The sequence below is a fragment of the Salvia hispanica genome, chromosome 1 (genome assembly GCF_023119035.1).
Source record: "Salvia hispanica cultivar TCC Black 2014 chromosome 1, UniMelb_Shisp_WGS_1.0, whole genome shotgun sequence".
NCBI classification, from domain to species: Eukaryota; Viridiplantae; Streptophyta; class Magnoliopsida; order Lamiales; family Lamiaceae; genus Salvia; species Salvia hispanica.
This window is the reverse complement of record NC_062965.1, coordinates 37,128,096-37,148,789: the sequence shown is the minus strand read 5'-3', so window position 1 is coordinate 37,148,789 and position 20,694 is coordinate 37,128,096. Positions and strand designations below refer to the sequence as shown.

The following is a 20,694-nucleotide window of genomic DNA, read 5'->3' as shown; positions in this document are numbered from 1 at the left end:
ACATTACTTAAGTAAATGATGAAAAATCGTAACGCTCGAATTTGAAGGTTTTAAATGTTGGCTCATAACTTATAAATATTACTCGAGATTTTTAAATGTGGGAGTATTAACAAACAGAAACATAAGCCATCTCCATTCATCATAACTCCATATTAAAACAGACGTTACACCAAATTAAATACTCCACCTTTCAAGTTTATCCATCATCTACACTACACACACATAAACCTACTGGAATGATACACAACTAGATCTTGATCATTCACAGATTTTTTCAAAGGTTTGTATTAAAATTTATACCATACGCAGCAAGAATAATCACCTCCAAATAAACAATCAAGTTAGATGCATCATTGGTAGTACAAAATTTTAAAGCACAATCCACAAAAGTTATACTAATGTGATAAATGGTGTCACACCAACTTCTTTCTTTATACAGAAACAAAGTTGTGCAATGAAACCTATGAAAGATTAATTTAAGGCAGAATCACCGATTATGCCTCCCCGCAAAGCTGCCTTTGTTCCTGGCAATGAAGCCATTCTTTGGTTTGGGAATATCATGAATATCCATTACTTGAATCGTTCTCTGCTTTTTGGCTTCATAGATGAAATATACACCAACATATATCGTAATCAGTTTTCAGATAAGAAAAAGGTTATAGAAACATATCCCAAAGATTGAAAGCAGACCATTCTTAGCTTCTTGGTAGTTCTCCTGAAGACGCTTTCTTGCTGAGTTTAGCTTCTCGTCATCCATGACTGGTTCCCTTTGTGCTCTCTACAAGATCATGTTACAAAGAAATGACATTATATTACTTGACATTACAACAAAATCGGAGGTAACAATATGGTTAAATTCAGAAGGTTTGACAATACTCATCAATCATATATCCGTGATAGGTAAGTAAAATAGGATAATTTATCAATGAAGGCACAATTTCCTCCTATTAAGAAACATAACCAACTTTGGAACGCCTGCATCAAACTCATTCAAGTAGATAGAGCAAGACATGTATGAATGTTAAAAACTTTTAGCATAGCAGTCGAGTACATTAGGAGGAGCTGAAGTAGACTTAGGAACTGATTGAGGCGGCCTTAACAGAGCTTCTCTTCGAGCTCCGGACTGTGGTGGTTTAGGCTTTGGTTCATCTAAAGATTTACAATGTCAATCTACTAATGCAAAGAACTAAATCAAGAAATACAACTGGAAATATAAGACATAATTTAAAGCTCACTTTGTGGATTCGGGGAGTACCCAAAATCTGGAACCTGTGGAAACTGAAACTTCAGATTTGCAACAATACTTCTTAAACGAAAAGCGAGTATTTATTAAGATTTCTTCCTTGGTTCTTTCATCTTTTAGCATAAACGTAGCTGACTAAAACAACATTCGAATCACCTGGTGATGGCCATTTTGTTGATTTCTGGGTATGCTCTGCTGAGGTGAATCCCCATCAGCTGCCACCACCATCACCACCCAGTATTAACACATTCATTTTTCACAGAAACTACTCTTATCATGTCTATCAAGCTATTGCAAAATACAGCACTTTTTTAGTAATTCAGAAACAACTTTCTACCTATAAGGTTTGAAGTTGCTTGTGGTTGGTTCACCTTTACCCATTCATCAACAGTTTCCTTCCATTTTCTACATACCCAAAAACAATAACAGAAATCAATCACTAACAACACAATCATACAAATCAAGAGGAAAATAATAAATCCACAAATAGCAAAGAGAAGAATCTGAAAACCTGACAAGCTGCTTCACCAATCTGCGCACTTCATTTGATGAATGCTTCCTCAATCGATTCACATGCCTTCCTATATCAGTATCCTACACAATAACCTCCACAATTTCATTCAGAAAAAATTAAAATAAATAAGTTTTTTTTCCATTAATATACAAGTTTTACCTTGAGAGCGTGAAATGTGATATCCATATATGCAAGGTTTTGCAGCAAATCCACCACAGTATCTTCACTCTGAACAAAAAAAAAATTCAAATTATGCAAAAACAGTAGAGCAAATACACTCAACTAGCACAAGCATCGCAATGTCGAAACAAATCAAAAACCTGATTCAGATCTTCAAGCTGCTCTTTAATACTGAAGATTTTGGTCTGTTCGTCATCAAACAAGCCACCGTACGCATCCTCTTCTTCTCCGCCGCTAAGATTCGACTCCGGAGTCAATGGACTCTTAGCAAAATCATCATTAGAATCCCTAACGTTTTTGCTGAATTTCTTATTTTCATCATCTACATCAAACTTAATACTTCTATTATCTATGTTATCACTACTATTAAAATTATTAATACAAACATTCTCCGGAAAATAGGGCTCGTGATCAACTACACGGCGGCGGATATCACCGCTACAGTTCCGGCACATGTGCGCCTCCGGCGCGTAAAGCAACTCAACGAGTTCATCCCGGCGGCGGCGCAACTCATCGCCGTAATCCGAACCAGCAACGCGAATCGCCGCTTTAATCAACGCCCAGATTTCGGTCCCCGATCTCGACAAAATCGCCCGAAATTCCTCCGGATTCATGCCGTATAATTCCGTTTGGTGAAAAAAGTAATCAGAAAAGGTGGAAAAGGAATTGGGAATAGGAGACAGCGAAAGGTTAATCACATCAGCGGATCTATTGTGCGTTCAAACAACGCAGTATCAGATTTCGGTGAGCGGATTCAGTGAATGCGAGGAGGAGAATTCCGAATCCAGGAAGAGGAAGGTTACAAAATTATGATTTTTTTTTTTTATTTTTCTGCTTCGTTGGGATTAATTGTATTCGAAAGGGCATTAAGCGTTAAAATCTTGATCTCGTGCTTTTCATTTTCCCGTTTAAATTTGGAGCGAATATTTATTAAGTGGGAAATCTGTGTAGCTGAGCTGTGATGCAACTAATCTGTGGCTCCACTATTTCTTACCGTAGGCTCTCCTATGCTATTCCATGTTCACCATATCATTCTACCTATCATTACTCTAGTGAAAGTGAACTACGTAGATGGTACCTCATCTACCTTATCTTTCATTTTCGCACGTAAATAATACTGATCTTTATTTTATATTATTTTTTATATCTATAAATCACATTTTTAGTATCTGATACAATTTTCTTCTCAAAATACCCTTTAAACAAATATATTTTCTTATTTATATCATAAAGGATATTTTAGGCCTACTTAAAATTAGTACTAAAAATGATTATCTTCTCTCATTCTTCTCATTCTTTATACTATTATTGTTAATCAATATTAATATTATTATTTTGATGTTATAAATTAATAATTAATTCATTTTTAATATACTTAAATATAATTATAGTTATAATTATATTTAACTATTATAATAATATTATTGTTATAATACTAAAAATTAATAGTAATTAATAAATAATTGTAGTATAATTAAAAATCACGAATCACATAATATTATGTAATAATAATAATAATAATAATAATTATTATTATTATTATTAATTATTATTATTATTGTTATTATTATTATTATTATTATTTTACATTAAATTAGTAACTAATCAATATAGCCTTAATAATAATTTAACATTGTGAATTGTATTCATAATGATATAAAATGTTGAATATTTTTAGTTAGGTGTTTCAACCTTAAAATGAGTATTAAATAATTTAACAAAAAATATTCAATTGATTTAATTACTTTAAATAATTAATTTAATCAGGTATTTTGTTTTTTATTTATATTATAAATGCAATAAGATGTATGTATAAAACACTAGAAAGAAAGAAGAAAAAGAAGAAAAAAGAAAGAAGGAAGAAGAAGAAACATAAACTAAGGAGAAAAAAGAAAAAAAAAGAAGATAAAATAGTGAAAAGTAAAAAGAAAGAAGAAAATGAAGAAAAAAGAAAAAAGAATAAACTAAAGAAGAAAAAGATAAATAAGAAATGAAGAAAAAATAATCACATATTTGATACTAGTTAATTGAAATTTCCAAAAATATCCTCCATGAAAAAAATCACATATTTGGTACCTAGGGTTATTTTTGTCACTGGGTACCAAAAACAAATTAAACAAAGATCAGGTACCGTTTATGTGCGAAAGTGAAAGATCAGGTATCATTTATGTACTCCTCTAATTATACATTTTTAATTAATTAACATGGTTTATTTTTTTAACATCAAATTCAAATCATTCTAAAATTAAAATACAAAATAATAATATAGTATATAGTAAAAAAAAAATCATTAAACACTATTTAAGATAACTTCATACTAAAATTATTAAAAAAAAATAAAAATTTAACTTTCTAAAAATAGAAAACTAGTTATTCGACATTAAGCTAGTGTAGTAGAGTTTGCGGTGATCATGCCGTTGTGCATCTCACGTTACATCTCCAACACCGAAGACGTATCCTCCATCATCAATTCTATCAACTAGCTGACCTTCTCCATCGTTGGACCCTGTCAATGAATAACACATGATACAAAAATTTTATTGTTATTGAACTAATAACTTATAGTCATGATAATTTATTTCAGAAAATTTCGTGAAAAAAAAATCTAAAAACAAAGGAAAAACTAGAAATTATACCATAAAATAATTATATAAAAATTTATTTAGAGTACTGTAATAAGTTATATTTATGCCAATTAATGTAATAGTTTAATTATGTGGTATATTAATTAATATTTCTACAATTACGTCATAATCTAAATCAGTAATTTTTTTTTCTAAAATAATAATATTAAAGTTATTAAGAATTGCTCCGTACATAATAAAGATAAACTAGTTATAATATTATATCACTAAAAAAGAGTATTGTAAATTTATTAGGGATATCAAATTGTGCAGATTGGATAGTTATTAGGTCAATTCGATATTGAATCGACCCAATAAAGCCAAATCCTAACGCAACTTGAAATTATCGAATTCTTATCTGTCCCAACCAATAACTTCGTGCGTGTTCGTCATGCAAAAATTGTCAGCCCTACCATTAATGTTAGTAAACTTATACTATTATAAAATTTAGCTTGTTACAACACGATAACGACCTGTACATGATAACACACAATCAAAACCTTATACTATTATTCAATATAATATGATATCACACAATAAAAATTTGTTATAATATGACTAAGATTTTATAACGATTTAAATTTGAACAATAACCTAAACTCAATAAGATTTGACCCACACTCATTAATTTCATATATATTCGTGTTGGATTATCATGATACTCCTTTCGTTCCTAAAGAAATATGCATTTTGGGTTCGGTGCGGATTATAATGCAAAATTGGTAAAGTAAGAGAGAGGTAGATAGAAAAAGTAATTAGAGTATTGTTAGTTTGATTGAGTCCTACCTTGTTAGAGATAAAAGAGTTTTCTAATATTAGAAAGTACCCCCCGTCCCTTAAAAGTTGGCATCATTTGACGCGACACGAGTTTTAAGAAATGTAATAGAAAGTGGGTTGAAAAAGTTAGTGGCATGTGGGTCCTACTTTTATATATTAGTTTTATAATAAAATGTGAGTGAGAATGAGTTAGTGGAATGTGAGGTCCACTACCAAAAATAAAAGTGAAATGTGACAAATTTTTAGGGACGGACGAAAAAAGAAATAGATGACAAATTTTCAAAGACGGAGGAGGGAATACATATTTTTGTAGGACAAATTAAAAAGGAAAGAGTGCATATTCTTATGGAACGTGGAAAGTATTATTCTAAGTTAACGAATCAAGAAATCTAACAAAATTTGGTAGTAGTATCTAAATCCTAGTATATATATTTTTATTTTAGTTATTGAATCAAGAAATCTAACAAAATTTGGTGGTAGTATCTAGATCCTAGTAATTTTTTTATTAGGGGTAATGATTTATTAACAAACGTTGTATATACAAAATGCCCTTATATTTTAAACCGATTTTTATTTAAATCGGTTTTATTATTTACTTACTCGTTTACCATTTATATATATATATATGGAAATTATGAATATGTGGAAGATCAATACAATATTTATGGAAATTTCATAAATTAAGATAATTAAAATTTATCGATTGTTTCTTAATGCTTATACGTATGTTTTAAACAAATAAATATACTACTGCTAATATTTAGCACTAATCTATCGTTAAATTCAAAATTATAAGATTACATATCTTAAAATTTTTATACTTATTTCTTGTGTATTAACCCGTTAAGTGATGAAAAAAAAAATATTTTATTAATTTTTAATTAATATTATATAGTACTCCCTCCGTCCCAAGGAAGATGACCCCTTTCTTGGGCGGCACAGGATTTTATGCAAATTTATTTTGTGTGTTGAGAGGAGAGAGTAAAGTAAGAGAGAGGGAATAAACTAGAGATAAAGTGTTTACATTTTACGTAATGAGTCATCTTAGTTGGGACAAACTAAAAAGGAAAGTGGATCATCTTCAATGGGACGGAGGGAGTATAAATTTAAGGGGGAAAAACCAAAAGTTTAAAAGAACCAAGCTCCAATATAGTATCAATTATATACTAATAGAATAGTAAAGACTAAAAAAAGATACTATGTATAATTATTAGTATTATTTTAGTGAATGATTATATTCGAAAATGTATATACATCTAGTTGTTTAGGGCATCCACAATGGGACGCCCTAAGCGATGCCCTATGCACCGCCACGTCAGCATTTAATCCTTCTCCTATTCCACCTGCAGTGGGGCGGACTATAGCCCGCCCTAAGCATTTTTCTATTATTTGAATATTTAAATACTTTAAAATTGGGAAAACTAACTTCATTTCAATAAATTCAAGCATTACAATACGAAAAAAACAACAATTTCTCAACGGCGGCGGTTGCGGTTCCAAACTTCTTCAATCATGTCGGTCATGAGCTGAGTATGGTCTTGTTGGTTGCGCATTGAGGCCCGTCGCTCTAGAACCGCACCGAAGCCAGTCGGTAATCCTCGAGTGACCGGCGAGGTCGCCGTGCTGGAGCTAGATCCGGCTTCATCATCCACCCAATTGGTGACATGGCCACGTTCTTGTTCGACTATCATGTTATGCATGATGATGCACGCATACATGATGTCGGCGATGACTTCCTTGTACCAGAAACGCGCCGGACCTTTCACGATTGCCCACCGCGATTGGAGCACACCAAAAGCCCGCTCCACATCCTTCCGCGCGGACTCCTGCTTTGCCGCAAACAAGACTCTCCTCTCACCAATTGGGCAGCTGATCGTTTTCAAGAAAACAGGCCACCTAGGGTATATGTCATCGGCCAAGTAGTACCACATATGATGTGTGCGGCCGTTGGCAGTGAACTGAATGGCCGGACAGCGACCCATGCACTGATCGGCGAATAGGGTGGACGAGTTGAGGACGTTGATGTCGTTGTTTGACCCGGCTACACCAAAGTAGGCATGCCAGATCCAGAGGCGGTGGTCAGCGACGGCTTCTAGGATCATCGTCGGGTGGCTGCCCTTGTAGCCGCTAGTAAATTGGCCTCTCCAGGCCGTTGGGCGGTTCTTCCTTGCCCGGTGCATACGATCGATGCTCCCTAGCATCCCAGGGAAGTCGTCCACCGTCTCGTGCATCCGCATCAGGCTCTGGAAATCATCAGCGGTCGGGCGTCGCAAATATGTGTCGCCAAAAGCCTCCACAACTAACTTACAAAAAGTCTTGAGACATTCGCGGCCAGTTGTCTCCCCGACGTGGAGGTACTCGTCGAACATATCCGCTGTTGTGCCGTAGGCCAACTGGCGGATCGCAACCGTAGTCCATGTCTGCCGATCCCGTCTTCCCGGTACTGGAAGTACTCCTCACGTCCCTCCAACGTGTGCACAATGCGGAGAAAAAGATCACGGCTCATTCTAAAACGTCGGTGAAAAACATTCGGGCCCCACCTTGGATTCTCGGCAAAATAATCTGCGAACAGACGTTCGTGCGCTATGTCATGCTCGCGGGGAACATACGTCCGACGTCGTATCGGGCGAGGGACCCGCGCCTCCGCCTCCGCCGCCGTCGCCGCCTCCTCCGCCGCCGCTTGCTCCCGCTGCATTTGTGCCAAGCATTCCGCCTTGGCTTCATTAACAGCATCGAACAAGGCTCGAGTCAAGGCCCGTCTGCAGCTATCCAATGTACTCAAATCGTAGTCGTCGGGATTCATTTTTGAGACGATGAGAGAGAATAATTGAAGAGAAATTGAAGAGATGTGAAATTGGAGTGTGTGAAATGGTAGAGAATAGCAGTGTTTAAATAAAAAAAATTGAAATTTTTTTTAAAAAAAACGAAACGCTTGCCCATCGTCCGCGCCGTCCATAGTGACGGACGATGGGTATCCTCCGCGCATCGTCCGCGGACGATGTATCGGGCGTGGACGATGGTTAACTCATCGTCCGCCCCATTGCGGATGCCCTTATATAGCTTAAAATTTTAGTGATCAATTAATAATAAAATAATTAAATGTGAATGATAATTATTTTTTTGTTTAATTAAATTATAAAATATTTATTTCCCTCACAGGATTTTATGTGATGGTACTATTATTGTTTTGTGTGTTAAATAAAAAGAGAAAAATTAAAAGAGAAAAATAAATAGAGATGATTTTATTTCTATTTTAGCATATGTGTCATTTTTGTGGGACAGTTCAAAAAAATATTTTATTTTTAATAGAAGAGGTGGAATACTTTTGTTGGATGATAACACTAAGAAATTAAGTATATATACATACAATCGCTTGTATGACTTAGAATTATAAGAATTATTTTAAAATAAAATAATTGGATGAGAATGACTGTTATTATTTCGTTGGATGATAACACTTAAAAGTAAAGTATGTGTACATGTAGTTGTTTTTATTAACTTAGAATTTTAAAGATTATTTCCTTGGACGATGACACTAACAAATTAAATATACACGTAGTCATTTTTATAACTTAAAATTTTATTGATTATTTAATAAGCACTATTCTAGGAAGCGAATGACTAATATTATTTCGTTAGATGATAACACTAGTATATATACATGTAAGGTTTAAGAATTATTTAACAAAAAATAATTAGACGTGAATGACTAATATTATTCGTTGGATGATAACAATAAGAAATTAGTACTAAATATACATGTCGTTTTTATAACTTAGATAATGATTTTTTATTAATAAAATAATAAGATGTAAATTGACTATGATTATTATGTTGAATGATAACACTAAGAAATTAAATATATGTTTTTTTTATAATTTAGAATTTTACATAATATTAAAGTAATTATTTGATGACTATGATTATTTCGTTGGATAATAACACTAAGTATATATACATGTAGTCGTTTTATAACTTATAATTTTAAATAATTTAAACAAAATAATTGAATAAGAATGACTATGATCATTTCGTTGGATAACAACACTAAGAAATGAAGTATATATACATGTAGTTGTTTTTATAACTCGAAATTTTTATACATAATTTTATAATAAAATAATTTGATGCGAATGATTATGATTATTTCGTTGGATAATAACACTAAGAAATTAAGTATATATAGATGCAATCATTTTATAACTTAAAATTTTTTAAAAATTATAAATAATTAGATGAGTATGACTATGATTATTTTGTTGGATGATAATACTAAAAAATGAAGTATATATACATGTATTTGTTTTTATAAACTTAGAATTTTAAAGATTATTTAATAGCAACACAATTAGATGCTAATGATAATCATTTTTTCGTTCAATGATAATATTAAGAATATATATACATATAGTCGCTTTTATAATTTAAAATTTTAAAATTATTTTATAATAAAATAATTTGGTATTAATGACTATTTGATGAGTGATTTAAAACAGTTCTAAAGCAAACTCAAACGATATACTCTCTCCGTTTCTGAAGAATATGCACTATTTTCTTTTTTGTCCGTCCCGAAAGAGTATTAACATTCCAATTTTGGAAATTCTCTTCTCTAATGAAGTGGGACCCATTCTCCACTAACAATACTTAAAAAGACTTTCTCTATCTATCTCTCTTTTACTTTACCAATAATGCATTAACACTCGTGGCGAACTTAAAGTTCATACTCTTTAGGGCGGAGAGAATATAAACTTTTATATTATTGTTTGAATATTAAATAATATTCTCCATTTTAGAATGCAAGTCAACTTGGAATCCTTTTATAGTAGTAGTATTTTGCAAATTTGAAGTGAATCTATAATATCTTACTAAAAGTATTATAAATTTTTAATTAAATTTATTTTAATTTATTCCTAATCAAAATATTCATCCGAAAATTATGAAATCATGAACCATATGAATCTAGCTAATTTGTAGGGGAGAGTTTAAATTTTTATTAAATGGAGAAGAAATATCCTCATTTTTGTTAATGAAAGAAAAAATTATGTAACGGTTAGTATACATAATCAATTACTAATCATTCCTTAAATACATAAATATTGATTATGAGAAATTTAATCTTTCCTAAATAATCAATTAAAGGGTAGATATGTAATACATTACATTTTAAAATGTAAAATACCTTAAATGTCCAATTTTGTTTATACAAATTTTGTTAATTTATCACTACTATTATTCTACACATAATTTAACAAATGTACATAGCGATCCTAATAAATAATTCCATATACTAGCATGTCCAATTAATACGAGAATCCAAGAAAATAAAATTTGTTTCCAAATATTCGTGTAAACTGTCCAATTAGTCCATTCATCTCCGACTAAAAAGTGATTTTTATGCGGCTTTTCAACTTTCAAGTTGAATAGAATTTTTCACACTTTATCTACTGCATTGTTTTGCCTTCACACACGACTGAAACAAGTCAATTAATTGACCTTGTGGTCTGATTGTTTTCCAATTAATTTTGTATCTCTTGCTACCAATGAAATTTATTGCTTGTTTGAGATGATTTATTGCAACAAATTCGTATGCAACGAACAAGTGAATGCTCGAATAGAGTGAATGAAGCATGGCGCCACGATCTTGTTAAATTACAAGTGTATTTTATCTCTCTCCAAATTCAACTATGTGATTGTTGTTTTGATTTCTTGAGAGCAACGGAGATGCGTTTGGGTGAGGAGCAGAAACCAGCATTGGATGAAGAAAAACCTAAAGCTTAAAAAGAGAAGGCAAAGTAATTGAGGAATGCCACAATACCTATCTAGAATCAACAAAGGCTTTATAATTAGTTAAATCATGATGTGAGACTCCAAGTTCTAATGTGTGTAGTGTAGGCATACTTTTGAATTACTATTATTTTTCTTCATTCCATTGTCTATTTCCTGCTCCATGCAGACAAGGTTAAGCATAAAAAACATATGTAAATTTTGTGATGTTTGTCCGTAAATTTTGTGATGTTTGTCCGAAATCAAAATCAAAATTTTCGGATCAAAGTTTTAAGAAGCAGAGAATTGGGGTTTTCACATTAGTTTAAGTAGCAGGACTGTTAAAATCAAAATTTTCGGACTATATGCAATGGAACTCCAAAATCTCAAATAGAGTAAGAAAAAAATTTCAATGGTACCTCAAAACCCATGCCATTTTGGATTTTGAAAATATCTATTACTTAGATTTACACTATAACATAAGCCAAATCACTTTTTGAAATCTTGTTAGTACAAAAAGTGAGCGGATAATTGGAGTAAAATCTTTATTTACTGGTATGACATTTATGTTAAAATTAGTTTGAATTTTGTGTGAATGATTGAAAATGGTCGAAATAGAACTAAACTTAAATAATCAAAACAACATAAATCCCTAATTCACCATGCATGACTTTCAGCCTTCTTCTCTCCTCCCACCTCTATGTCGGCACAGGCACGGGGACACAACAACCCTCATTCGCCACGAGTCATGATCGGAACAACATTTTTTAATTAGAAATACATGCTTACAAAACTGGGAAAATTTTCAAACATATCTTGCCTCTTTGGGCACTGACCCCATATTCTTAAGGCAAAAGATGCTCAAATGAACAATCCTGCAAAAAGAGTCATGTACTTTGTTAAAACTAATGCAATTACAAATAGAGAACCGCAGACAAAACAGTGAATCAGCCCTTTGGTAATTTGCAACTCAGATAAGTAAGATTAACTCATAACACTTCTCTCAAGGTTTCAATCAAAGCCATCTCCACTAAACCTTCTAGCCTCATTTATTGAAACCTGTCCTCACTACATATCGATCAATCTGTACCAACATTTTGTAACCGCAAGAATAGCAACTGCGACAAGAAGCTACCATTAATCTGGAAAACTTTGGTTATGCATAAAAGAAGCGACTATCGAAGATAGGTAGATGAAACCCAAAGGATAATGTAGCTTATCAACGACGTCGTCACTTCTAAGCTCCTTGGCCCTTTGAGTATAGGTGGCATCACAGAAACCATCAAGAACGTTCCCAGAAGCCACGAAAAAGCAAAACTCCCTGCTCTGAACAAATATAGCAACAATTGTCACCATGAGACCAAAAAAAAAACAGTTCTCAATATGGATTTGATACTTATTCTTCTACTGTGTAATTGATGTCAGAGATTATCGTTCTTTCAATTGGTAAAAAGTGAGGGCTTACCCATAGAGAAAAGCACGCAATTTGGTCTTGAGGCGATCATGAATAAAGTACATTGTGAGTATCAAAGAGATAGCAACTTGAAGTGTTGGGCCTTCCTCCGTTGGAAAGAGTACAGTTAGCACTCCGAGTACCAAGAAAGCTACAGAAGTTTTTACAATGACCCTTGTGGATGGGGTTCGAAACCTGCTTGTGACAGCCTGGACATATTTATGCTGGGTTACTTCCCTGACCTTTTTCTTGACGTTGATCTTAGGGTTCTTCCTTTCGTAAAATTTTTGCATGATGATTTTATCGTGTGCTGCTTCAATTGCATCCACACTGGCCTTGTGTCCTGCGTATGTTTGTATTAAGAAGTTCCGAGCAGCTAGAATTTCATCTTCTGAAGCTTCCTTGCTGATTCCTAGTCGCTTGTAAGGATCCTTGACATTAATTCTAGGAAATATCACTGCACCAAGAGGGAAAATACAGGATGAAGATTCAGAAAGACACAACTCGACATCCAAAATTGATGATACTGCAGGAGACTGAGGGGGTATTGGTGATGCATTAATGCTAACATGTGATCAAAAGCTATCTCATGAAGCCATGAATTTCAAGAGCATGCCAAATATTAAATCTGGACCCCCATATCCAATATTTACAAATTCTTAATTAAACCAAAATAGAAGCCTAGAAGAATACTGTACATGCGATCGTTTCTATTCAATAATGAAGAAATTTTAGGATGTTTCGACATATATCAAATGGGGCTAAAAATAAAGACATGAGCCCAAATTTATCCATAGACCTTATTAATGGTTAAATTCCTACTGAGGTTTTCCTCTGCTTGATTCAATGAGAGGCTCAAATACGACAGTGCAATTTTCATCAAACAAACCTCTTTCAAGGAGTGCAGGAACACGAAGGTTATCAAAAAAGCTATTTGAATGACGAGCCAAGAAAAATACACAAATTTTACCTGTTGAGTCATTGCTAGAATCTCCAAAGGTAGCATCCATTGCACAGTTTACAGAAGGCACTCTCTGTTTATATCTACAAGTTGATGCAGCTAAACCATTTCTATATGATTGTAAATACAAGATATAAGTGACGACAAGTTATGGATAGAAATCTATATGTGAATTGACTTATTGAGGCAATTTAACCTTTCCCACATAAGAAACTTTGTAGATAACCCAAAACTCGGTAAAACAGAGAACTGCTTCTTATGTGATCCTATCCCCCTTGCTGGTAAGCCCATGCTATATTTCAAGGGGCCACAAGTTAACCCGGATGACATCGCTATTCGCTCCTAGCAAGTGTAAGCTGTTGCAAATTTATGCGGGAAATGAGAGGCTGCACAGCACACCCAGAAACGAAGTAAACGATTGGTTAAAGAGCCTCAGGTGCACCAGCTCAGTTTGGAGGATAAACATAAACATGCTGTCAATGACGAGGGCAGGCCGCCATGCCCTTATACTGATCAACACATAATAACATACAACCAATACTGTGACAAAAGCAAATTAAAACGAGTCCCATCGATCAGCAAAGCAATGCGCCTGAAGTAACATCTAATCCCTTTAAGACATCAAAAACACAATTGCTTTGCATATGAAGAAGTCTCCATACACAAAGAAGGCCCAATACGAAAATTGCAAACCACTGATTCATCAGCTATCCTATTTGTTTCACAAAAAGGCAGTAATCGCCTTCGAATCGACAAAAATCGCAACTTTCCCCCGCACTATACAGTAAAGGAGGTCACACGCTAAAATATCTTGTTTCTTCCCAAACTCTACAATTAAAAACTGGCTGTTCGTGAAACCGTAGCTTGCACTCTCTAATACCTTGTTTCTCCCCAAACTTTTTCACAACCAGTGCTCAATTTCTTAGGTTTAATTATCAATTAATTAAATTTTGCGATTTCTCAAACAGCGTTGGTAATCGAACTGTGTGCTACCTTAACTTCAGCCAAATAAAATGAGCAATCAAACTGGAAATGCGACCACATACAGTCAAGCATAGAACAATCAGATAAAGTACCTGGAAGAACAATAGGCCGCTGTGGATAGAAGAGTTGGGAAGAGAAGAGAGAGGAAGATACATGAAGAGTAAGAATGGACTGAGAGTGAGAAGGGTTTTCGGTTGGTGTTTTGTTATTACTTATAAAATAAATTTTTAAATTAATAACAAATCCGTTGTAGTCTAGTTGGTTAGGATACTCGGCTCTCACCCGAGAGACCCGGGTTCAAATCCCGGCAACGGAATTTTTTGTCATAAATATGATTTTTATTTGTTGTTGTTTGATAAAATAGAAATTATTTAAATTTGTATAACATGGCTTAACTTGACAAATTAGTGGGTTATATAAACATGGTTAAAGTTATAATTTTGGTAAGATTGGATATGATCCTTGTCTTATATTAGACTTTAAGTTAAGCTTAACTATGATATCAAATAATTAAAAATGTCAATATATAATTCTCTATCTTAATATTACTAAATGTAAGTTTTGAAGAGAAGTCCATCCACCCACTTGTAGAAAATTTTCGAACATGTAATTCCTATTTAAATCTTACTTGCTAAAATTCATGAATACATGACAAGACATATAGGAAAGGATCATAGATCAATCAGAAATATAACCTAATTAATGGAAAAAAATAGGTTTCAAACATTACAATTAAATGAGGTTAAGCGGTGTGAAAACCATCACTTTTTCCTCTAGCTTTTTTGAAGCAATTTTCTTTTTTCTTTAGGTTCAAACTTGGTATTTTCATATAAAATAATTTACCTTTTCATTTGAATAATAATTATCAGATTAAGTTAAGAGAATAAAGAGGCTTGAGCTCGGATTTACCTGTTGAGCTAACAATAAATTATATTGAGGGACAATTTAATTGTAGTTCAACCTAATATTTTTAACATACATCACTTTCAAAATTACGAATAATCAGGGTACATTTGATCAATTATATGTTCGTGTTTAATACATTTAATATTCGTTAATTAATTAAACTTATTGTTGGTTTAATTTAATTAACTTATTTTACCAAATGTTTTCTAGTTCAAGATATTTATTTATTGTTTTGAAATTGAATTTAAACTAACCATTTTTTCTATACAATAAAAATATTGTTTTAAACACCGTATTATCAACTTGATCATAATTAGAATATGATTCAATGCAATAATAGTTCCTGCATCTCTAGACATGTTTTATGAGAAATTAATAAAGAATATTATTTGGTAATTATTTTATATGATCATCAAATGGCTCAAGCCTACATGCACTACAATTATTTGTTCAATTTTGAATGTATGCATTGGAGAATGTGGATTTTCTCACTTTGGTATGATGAACTCATAGTAATATATATTGAGGCAAATAACAAAATACTCTTTACGTTGACCAAAAGTCAATTTATTTTTCATTATAGGAAGATCCACAATATTGTAATGCAAATTATTTTAACTAGTATCCTCCCGTGCGTTGCACAATCCATTCTATTTTCCTCAACTTATTTTATATAATAAAATAATTTTATGAAATGATAAACAATATCATTATATGAAACTAAAAGCATAAAAATATATAATAAAAATTCATTATATATAAAACCAAATAAAAATATATTGCTTAGTAAATAATATGACCAACGAATTAGAATTAATAAAAAAATTTATTCCTGATTAAGAATTAATATGTCTCCATCTTCTCTTCTATTCCAGTATCCATCCCAACGTTTTTTTATCCGCTTGTCTCTATCTCCAATAGCCTCACCTTTTCCAATCATAATCTCTAGTACTTCATCGCCCCTTGTCGGTGTCATCTTTTCTAGTCAGATTGCCTCCATCTATATAAGAACTTTAAACAAAAAATAATACTAATAGTATAAATACATGCATTAAATTCAATGCTAAATCAGAAAAATTGTTTGATGGGGACACGAACTTATGCCAATAACAATGTATAAATCTATATATTAAAAGCAAAAAATGTTAGAGTTTGTATACTAGAAAACACCTTTCGAGTGATTGAATACTGTTAAAACTTTTATTTATTTTCCAAAGGAATAAACATATTATTTTTGTCATAATGTTATTATGTTTTACATTTAATGGATGTTTTATTACATGTTTAAATGTATAAGTAACTTAACAAAGTCTAAGTCTTTGTTTTAGTAGACCGGTTGTGGGCGTCGTTCACTTTAAGGTAACACGGTCAGTTCTAAACAAAGAAAAAGAAGAATTTCACAACCTAGATAGGCTTAGACTACCTATCGTGAAAGGTTGCAATGTCAGTCCGATTATTTCTAAGCCTTACTGAAATAAGATGACGTTGGTGTGGTATAGCACTGAATGGATCTAACAGCGAGACAGTCTTTATGCTATCTACTGAAAGACGAGGCCTTGTAAATTATCATTTCTTAATCAATGTACGTTAGCATTGAGCATACGGTATTGATTATGCACTACTTTGACTTACCAAATGGTGCGGATTTTTCGCAACCCAATAAGCCTGGTATATTGGGTAGTGGTGATTAATATCTAGCGGTGCTAGGATTTCTATTATGTTGAATCGTGCGCGAGGTGAGTCTCGTTTGATAACATCCTCAAGAAAAGCTTGAAATAAGGTTTTATTATTCGGAACCTAGCTAGTTGGAGTTTAATTACTCTATGAATAATAAATAAGATTTTCTTGTTGAGGACTCTCTTGGAATAAATAAGATATTAATTAATTAAGTCCATAACAGACAATAATTAATTAATGGATGTTTCTATCTTAAGCGCGGGAAATAAATATAAAGTAATGGAAACCCGAAGTACTTATAATTTCGGATTTGGATGGGGAGTGCAATATTACTTCTGTAGTGGCTGCTCGTAATATTCCAATTATAAGCTTATATTAAATTAGGTTTAATTTAATTAGTAAAAAGCTAATTGGAGGAGCCCATATCCAAAGCCTTCCATAGATCCCTGTTTGGGCACAATATGTGACTTATTATAAATAGGAGAATAAAGGAGACAGAAAACACACTTTTTTTCTATAAAATTTTCGTCCCCCTCTCTACTTAGAAGTAGGAAGATTTTCTCTCCTCCGTGGGAAAGGATTTCCGTCTTCTTTATTTAAGTCATAGTACACTGGTGAGATCAGCCCACCATGATATCGTTTACAATCCGGGAACCAGACAGAAGATCCGTGGTTTTGTACTAAAGATCTTCACGTGGAGAAGGCGCTAGCTATCTTCTTTTCTTTGGAGAATCATCAAGGTATAATGGCTAAACCGTAGAAAAGCATGTTTTAGGTTTCAATTAATTTAAAGCATGTTTTATTTGAGTTATGAGCATGATACATGTGATAATTACACGAATAGAATTTGTCTAAATAATTTGCTAAATAGATCAGAATTATTATGTAATTGATTTATGTGAGCGCTTCCGCTGCCAGTTCCTTCACCGGGTCCAGTAGAAACGCCCGGGATGCCATCGTTTCACCCGGGTCGGGCATTTTTCTCGGAAACTGTCGGGCGTTTTTCTCTGGAGCAGTTTTTGAGGATATTCAGACATCATTGGACGAGAAAAGGAGCGGAAAAGAAAGAAAGAGAGGAGGAAGAAGAGAAGGATGAAATTTCGGCTAACATTCCGACTATCCGTCTCCAAATCTCAATTCCACTCAACGAGAGCATGCTTCTTATGGTTTTCATTGTGATATTTACCGTGTGTTTAGGCTAAACCCTCTATGTTGCACCAAGCTGTGATTTAGGCTTGTTTGAATGTATCTACACCTTTGAATTCACGTTTTGATATCATTGATGTATTTAGTTTTAGATTATATCACTATAGAGGCCTCTATTGTTATAGATGTTTAATCCTTGTTTATCGTCTCTTTAACGTAGACTTGGATACACTAATCAATTGATGTGTTGTCGAATTTGAATTGTCCAGATGTTTATTCCCGCACTTCTGCAGGAATTTAATATCTTTGAAAGTTAGTTCATGGAACAAGTGTTCGGCTTACTGTGAACTATATGTCGCAAACATGTTCAATGCACGCGATTAGGTTGATTAATTCATACCAAAATATGTGCTTTTGATGTAAGTGTAGAATGATTCAAGTCTAATGAGCAACTTGGAGTGACATGCTTTTCCGTTTGAGAAACCCTTCAATAGTTAATCGTTTATTTTACATTGTCAACATCTTTCAAAATCAAAATCAAATCTTTACATGTTTTTTATGCTTTTTAAGTGTAAACAATCTAAAAATACGGACAAAACAATCTAAGAACAATCAAAATAAAAAAGACTCTAAAAACACTTAATTGATTCATAGAAAACAAAAAATAACAAAACGGACAAAAGAAAAACTCATAAACACATTACACAGGCTATATTTTCAACCAATCCTCCCCCTTGGGTTGAATCAATCTAGCTGTAAACAACTTCGAATTTCTTCCACCCTCCACCTCACCCGGCTAGTTTATTCGCTTGTCAAGATCGCCACTCTTATTAGCCAAAAGTTGGGTTCACTCAGCCACTCATTCCTCACCAGAAATGTTAGGACTGTTCTCTCATTATTGCTAAACCACATATGCTTCGAGCTTAGATCTCACAAAGTAAATCCTAAAGGTCTTTATTCGGGTTGTAATGGGGTTATGGGGTTATGATGTACATGTTAGGTCCTAGGAGCTCTATGTTCAAAATTATTCTTATTGTGGAAAACGGGGGAGACATAATGATCAGGACCATTAGCAGGACAACTTCTCGATCAGGCTTAAAGTCTTCTCTTCTTCGTTCAGCCAACTGGTTATTATGATCCCTGGATATTTTGTGCTTATTTGCAATCTCCCTTTTTTTCTTTCTTTCTTTTTTTCTTTCTTTCTTTTTTTCTTGTTCTCTATCTCTATCTCTTTTTCTTTTCTTTTTTCGGGACCAGACATAGACTCTTGGTCAGTTTTTTCTTTCTTCATTTCTTGACTTCTGATTTTTTTTTCCTTTTCTTTGGGACAAGTGTATATTCCTGATCATTTTCTCTTTCTTATTTTTCTCTTTTTTTTCTCAGTAAGATAGCATTTGCTCATTCTCCAAATTGTTTTATGGTTCTTATAATTCATAATTCAAATTTCAAAAGATGTCTTATATATATAGATACTGCCTGCATAAAGGTAGTAGTGTCTAATTATAGATAAGAAAGATATCGTCTTATGATTTTAAAATGAACTAAATGTTTTTCTTTGAAGTATGTGATTTAAAATGAACTAAATGTTTTTCTCAGAAGTATGTGTGAACTTTAACTGTTTTATTATGAACAATACTGTACTCTCTCCGTCTCATTAAAGATGATTCACTTTCCTCTTTGGTTTGTCTCACCCAATATGATTAATTACTAAAAATGGAAACACATTTATCTCTACTTTAATCTTTCTCTTTTATTTTACTCCCTCCACTTCATACACAAAACAAAATTGTATAAATTCTCATGTCGTCCAAAAAAAAGGTCATCTTCCTTGGAACGGAGGGAGTACTACCGTAGTCAATTTTCAACAATAACAAATAATTGAATTGGCTATCATTGTAATATAGACGTCAATCTACTACATCGTTTTATACAAAACAAAATTTATGTGATGTGAGTATATGTAAAATCTGTAGACAACCACCAGTAAGTAATAAAACTGATATTGAAAATATCATCTGCTTACATCGTGTATGATGAAAATTTATGCAAAGGTAAAAGCAATGATAAATTATGAATATTCGTTGTTTTGGTTGCTTTAGAGGAAATAGTAAAAAATTGTACTCCTTCCATTCCATAGTAATAGAGTTATTTTGCCATTTTGGTACGTTACATAGTAATAGAGTCATTTCCCTTTTTAGTAAAAGTCAAAACATTATTCCACACCTACTTTACTCTCTCTTATTTTATTCTCTCTTCATCTCTCTACCTTTTTCATTTTGCACTTTACTCTCCATTTACTTAACTCACTTAACACAATTTTTCTTAATCTCTGTATCGAAAAGAAACGTCTCCATTACTATGAAACGGAGGGAGCAGTAGTATTATTAAGAATGGATGGTAGGTCGGTGGTCGGTGGAGAGGATAGATTTGAATGCATGTTTTTCTTCGTGGCGTGGCTGTTGTTAA

The 20,694-nt window shown here is 32.9% G+C and overlaps 2 protein-coding genes and 1 non-coding gene across 6 annotated transcripts; 1 reads left to right on the top strand and 2 right to left on the bottom strand.

Moving 5' to 3' along the window:
- Positions 1-302: 302 nt before the first annotated feature.
- Positions 303-2,838, bottom strand: LOC125200844 (probable mediator of RNA polymerase II transcription subunit 26c). Of its 3 annotated transcripts, none has more exons than XM_048098646.1 (9): positions 2,078-2,838; positions 1,917-1,985; positions 1,755-1,837; positions 1,581-1,648; positions 1,400-1,458; positions 1,236-1,278; positions 1,052-1,149; positions 691-778; positions 303-597 (listed from the first exon to the last, which is right to left on the bottom strand). In XM_048098646.1, the coding sequence occupies exons 1-9, from the start codon at positions 2,549-2,551 to the stop codon at positions 488-490; spliced, it is 1,092 nt and encodes a 363-aa protein (XP_047954603.1). In that variant the 5' UTR covers positions 2,552-2,838; the 3' UTR covers positions 303-487. The 3 variants fall into 3 exon arrangements, with proteins under 3 accessions (XP_047954603.1, XP_047954611.1, XP_047954620.1); XM_048098654.1 differs by having other exon boundaries at positions 1,236-1,269; positions 2,078-2,836; XM_048098663.1 differs by lacking the exons at positions 1,052-1,149; positions 1,236-1,278.
- Positions 2,839-11,967: 9,129 nt separating this feature from the next.
- On the bottom strand, positions 11,968-14,683 carry LOC125207230 (protein CHAPERONE-LIKE PROTEIN OF POR1, chloroplastic-like). Of its 2 annotated transcripts, none has more exons than XM_048106485.1 (5): positions 14,592-14,683; positions 13,712-13,901; positions 13,525-13,625; positions 12,567-13,011; positions 11,968-12,427 (listed from the first exon to the last, which is right to left on the bottom strand). In XM_048106485.1, exons 2-5 carry the CDS (start codon positions 13,843-13,845, stop codon positions 12,277-12,279), a joined length of 831 nt encoding a protein of 276 aa, XP_047962442.1. In that variant the 5' UTR covers positions 13,846-13,901; positions 14,592-14,683; the 3' UTR covers positions 11,968-12,276. The 2 variants fall into 2 exon arrangements, with proteins under 2 accessions (XP_047962442.1, XP_047962450.1); XM_048106493.1 differs by having other exon boundaries at positions 13,712-13,871.
- A 59-nt stretch (positions 14,684-14,742) lies between these two features.
- TRNAE-CUC lies at positions 14,743-14,815 on the top strand. The gene has a single exon. It is a non-coding gene; the product is annotated as a tRNA-Glu (tRNA).
- Positions 14,816-20,694: the final 5,879 nt, after the last annotated feature.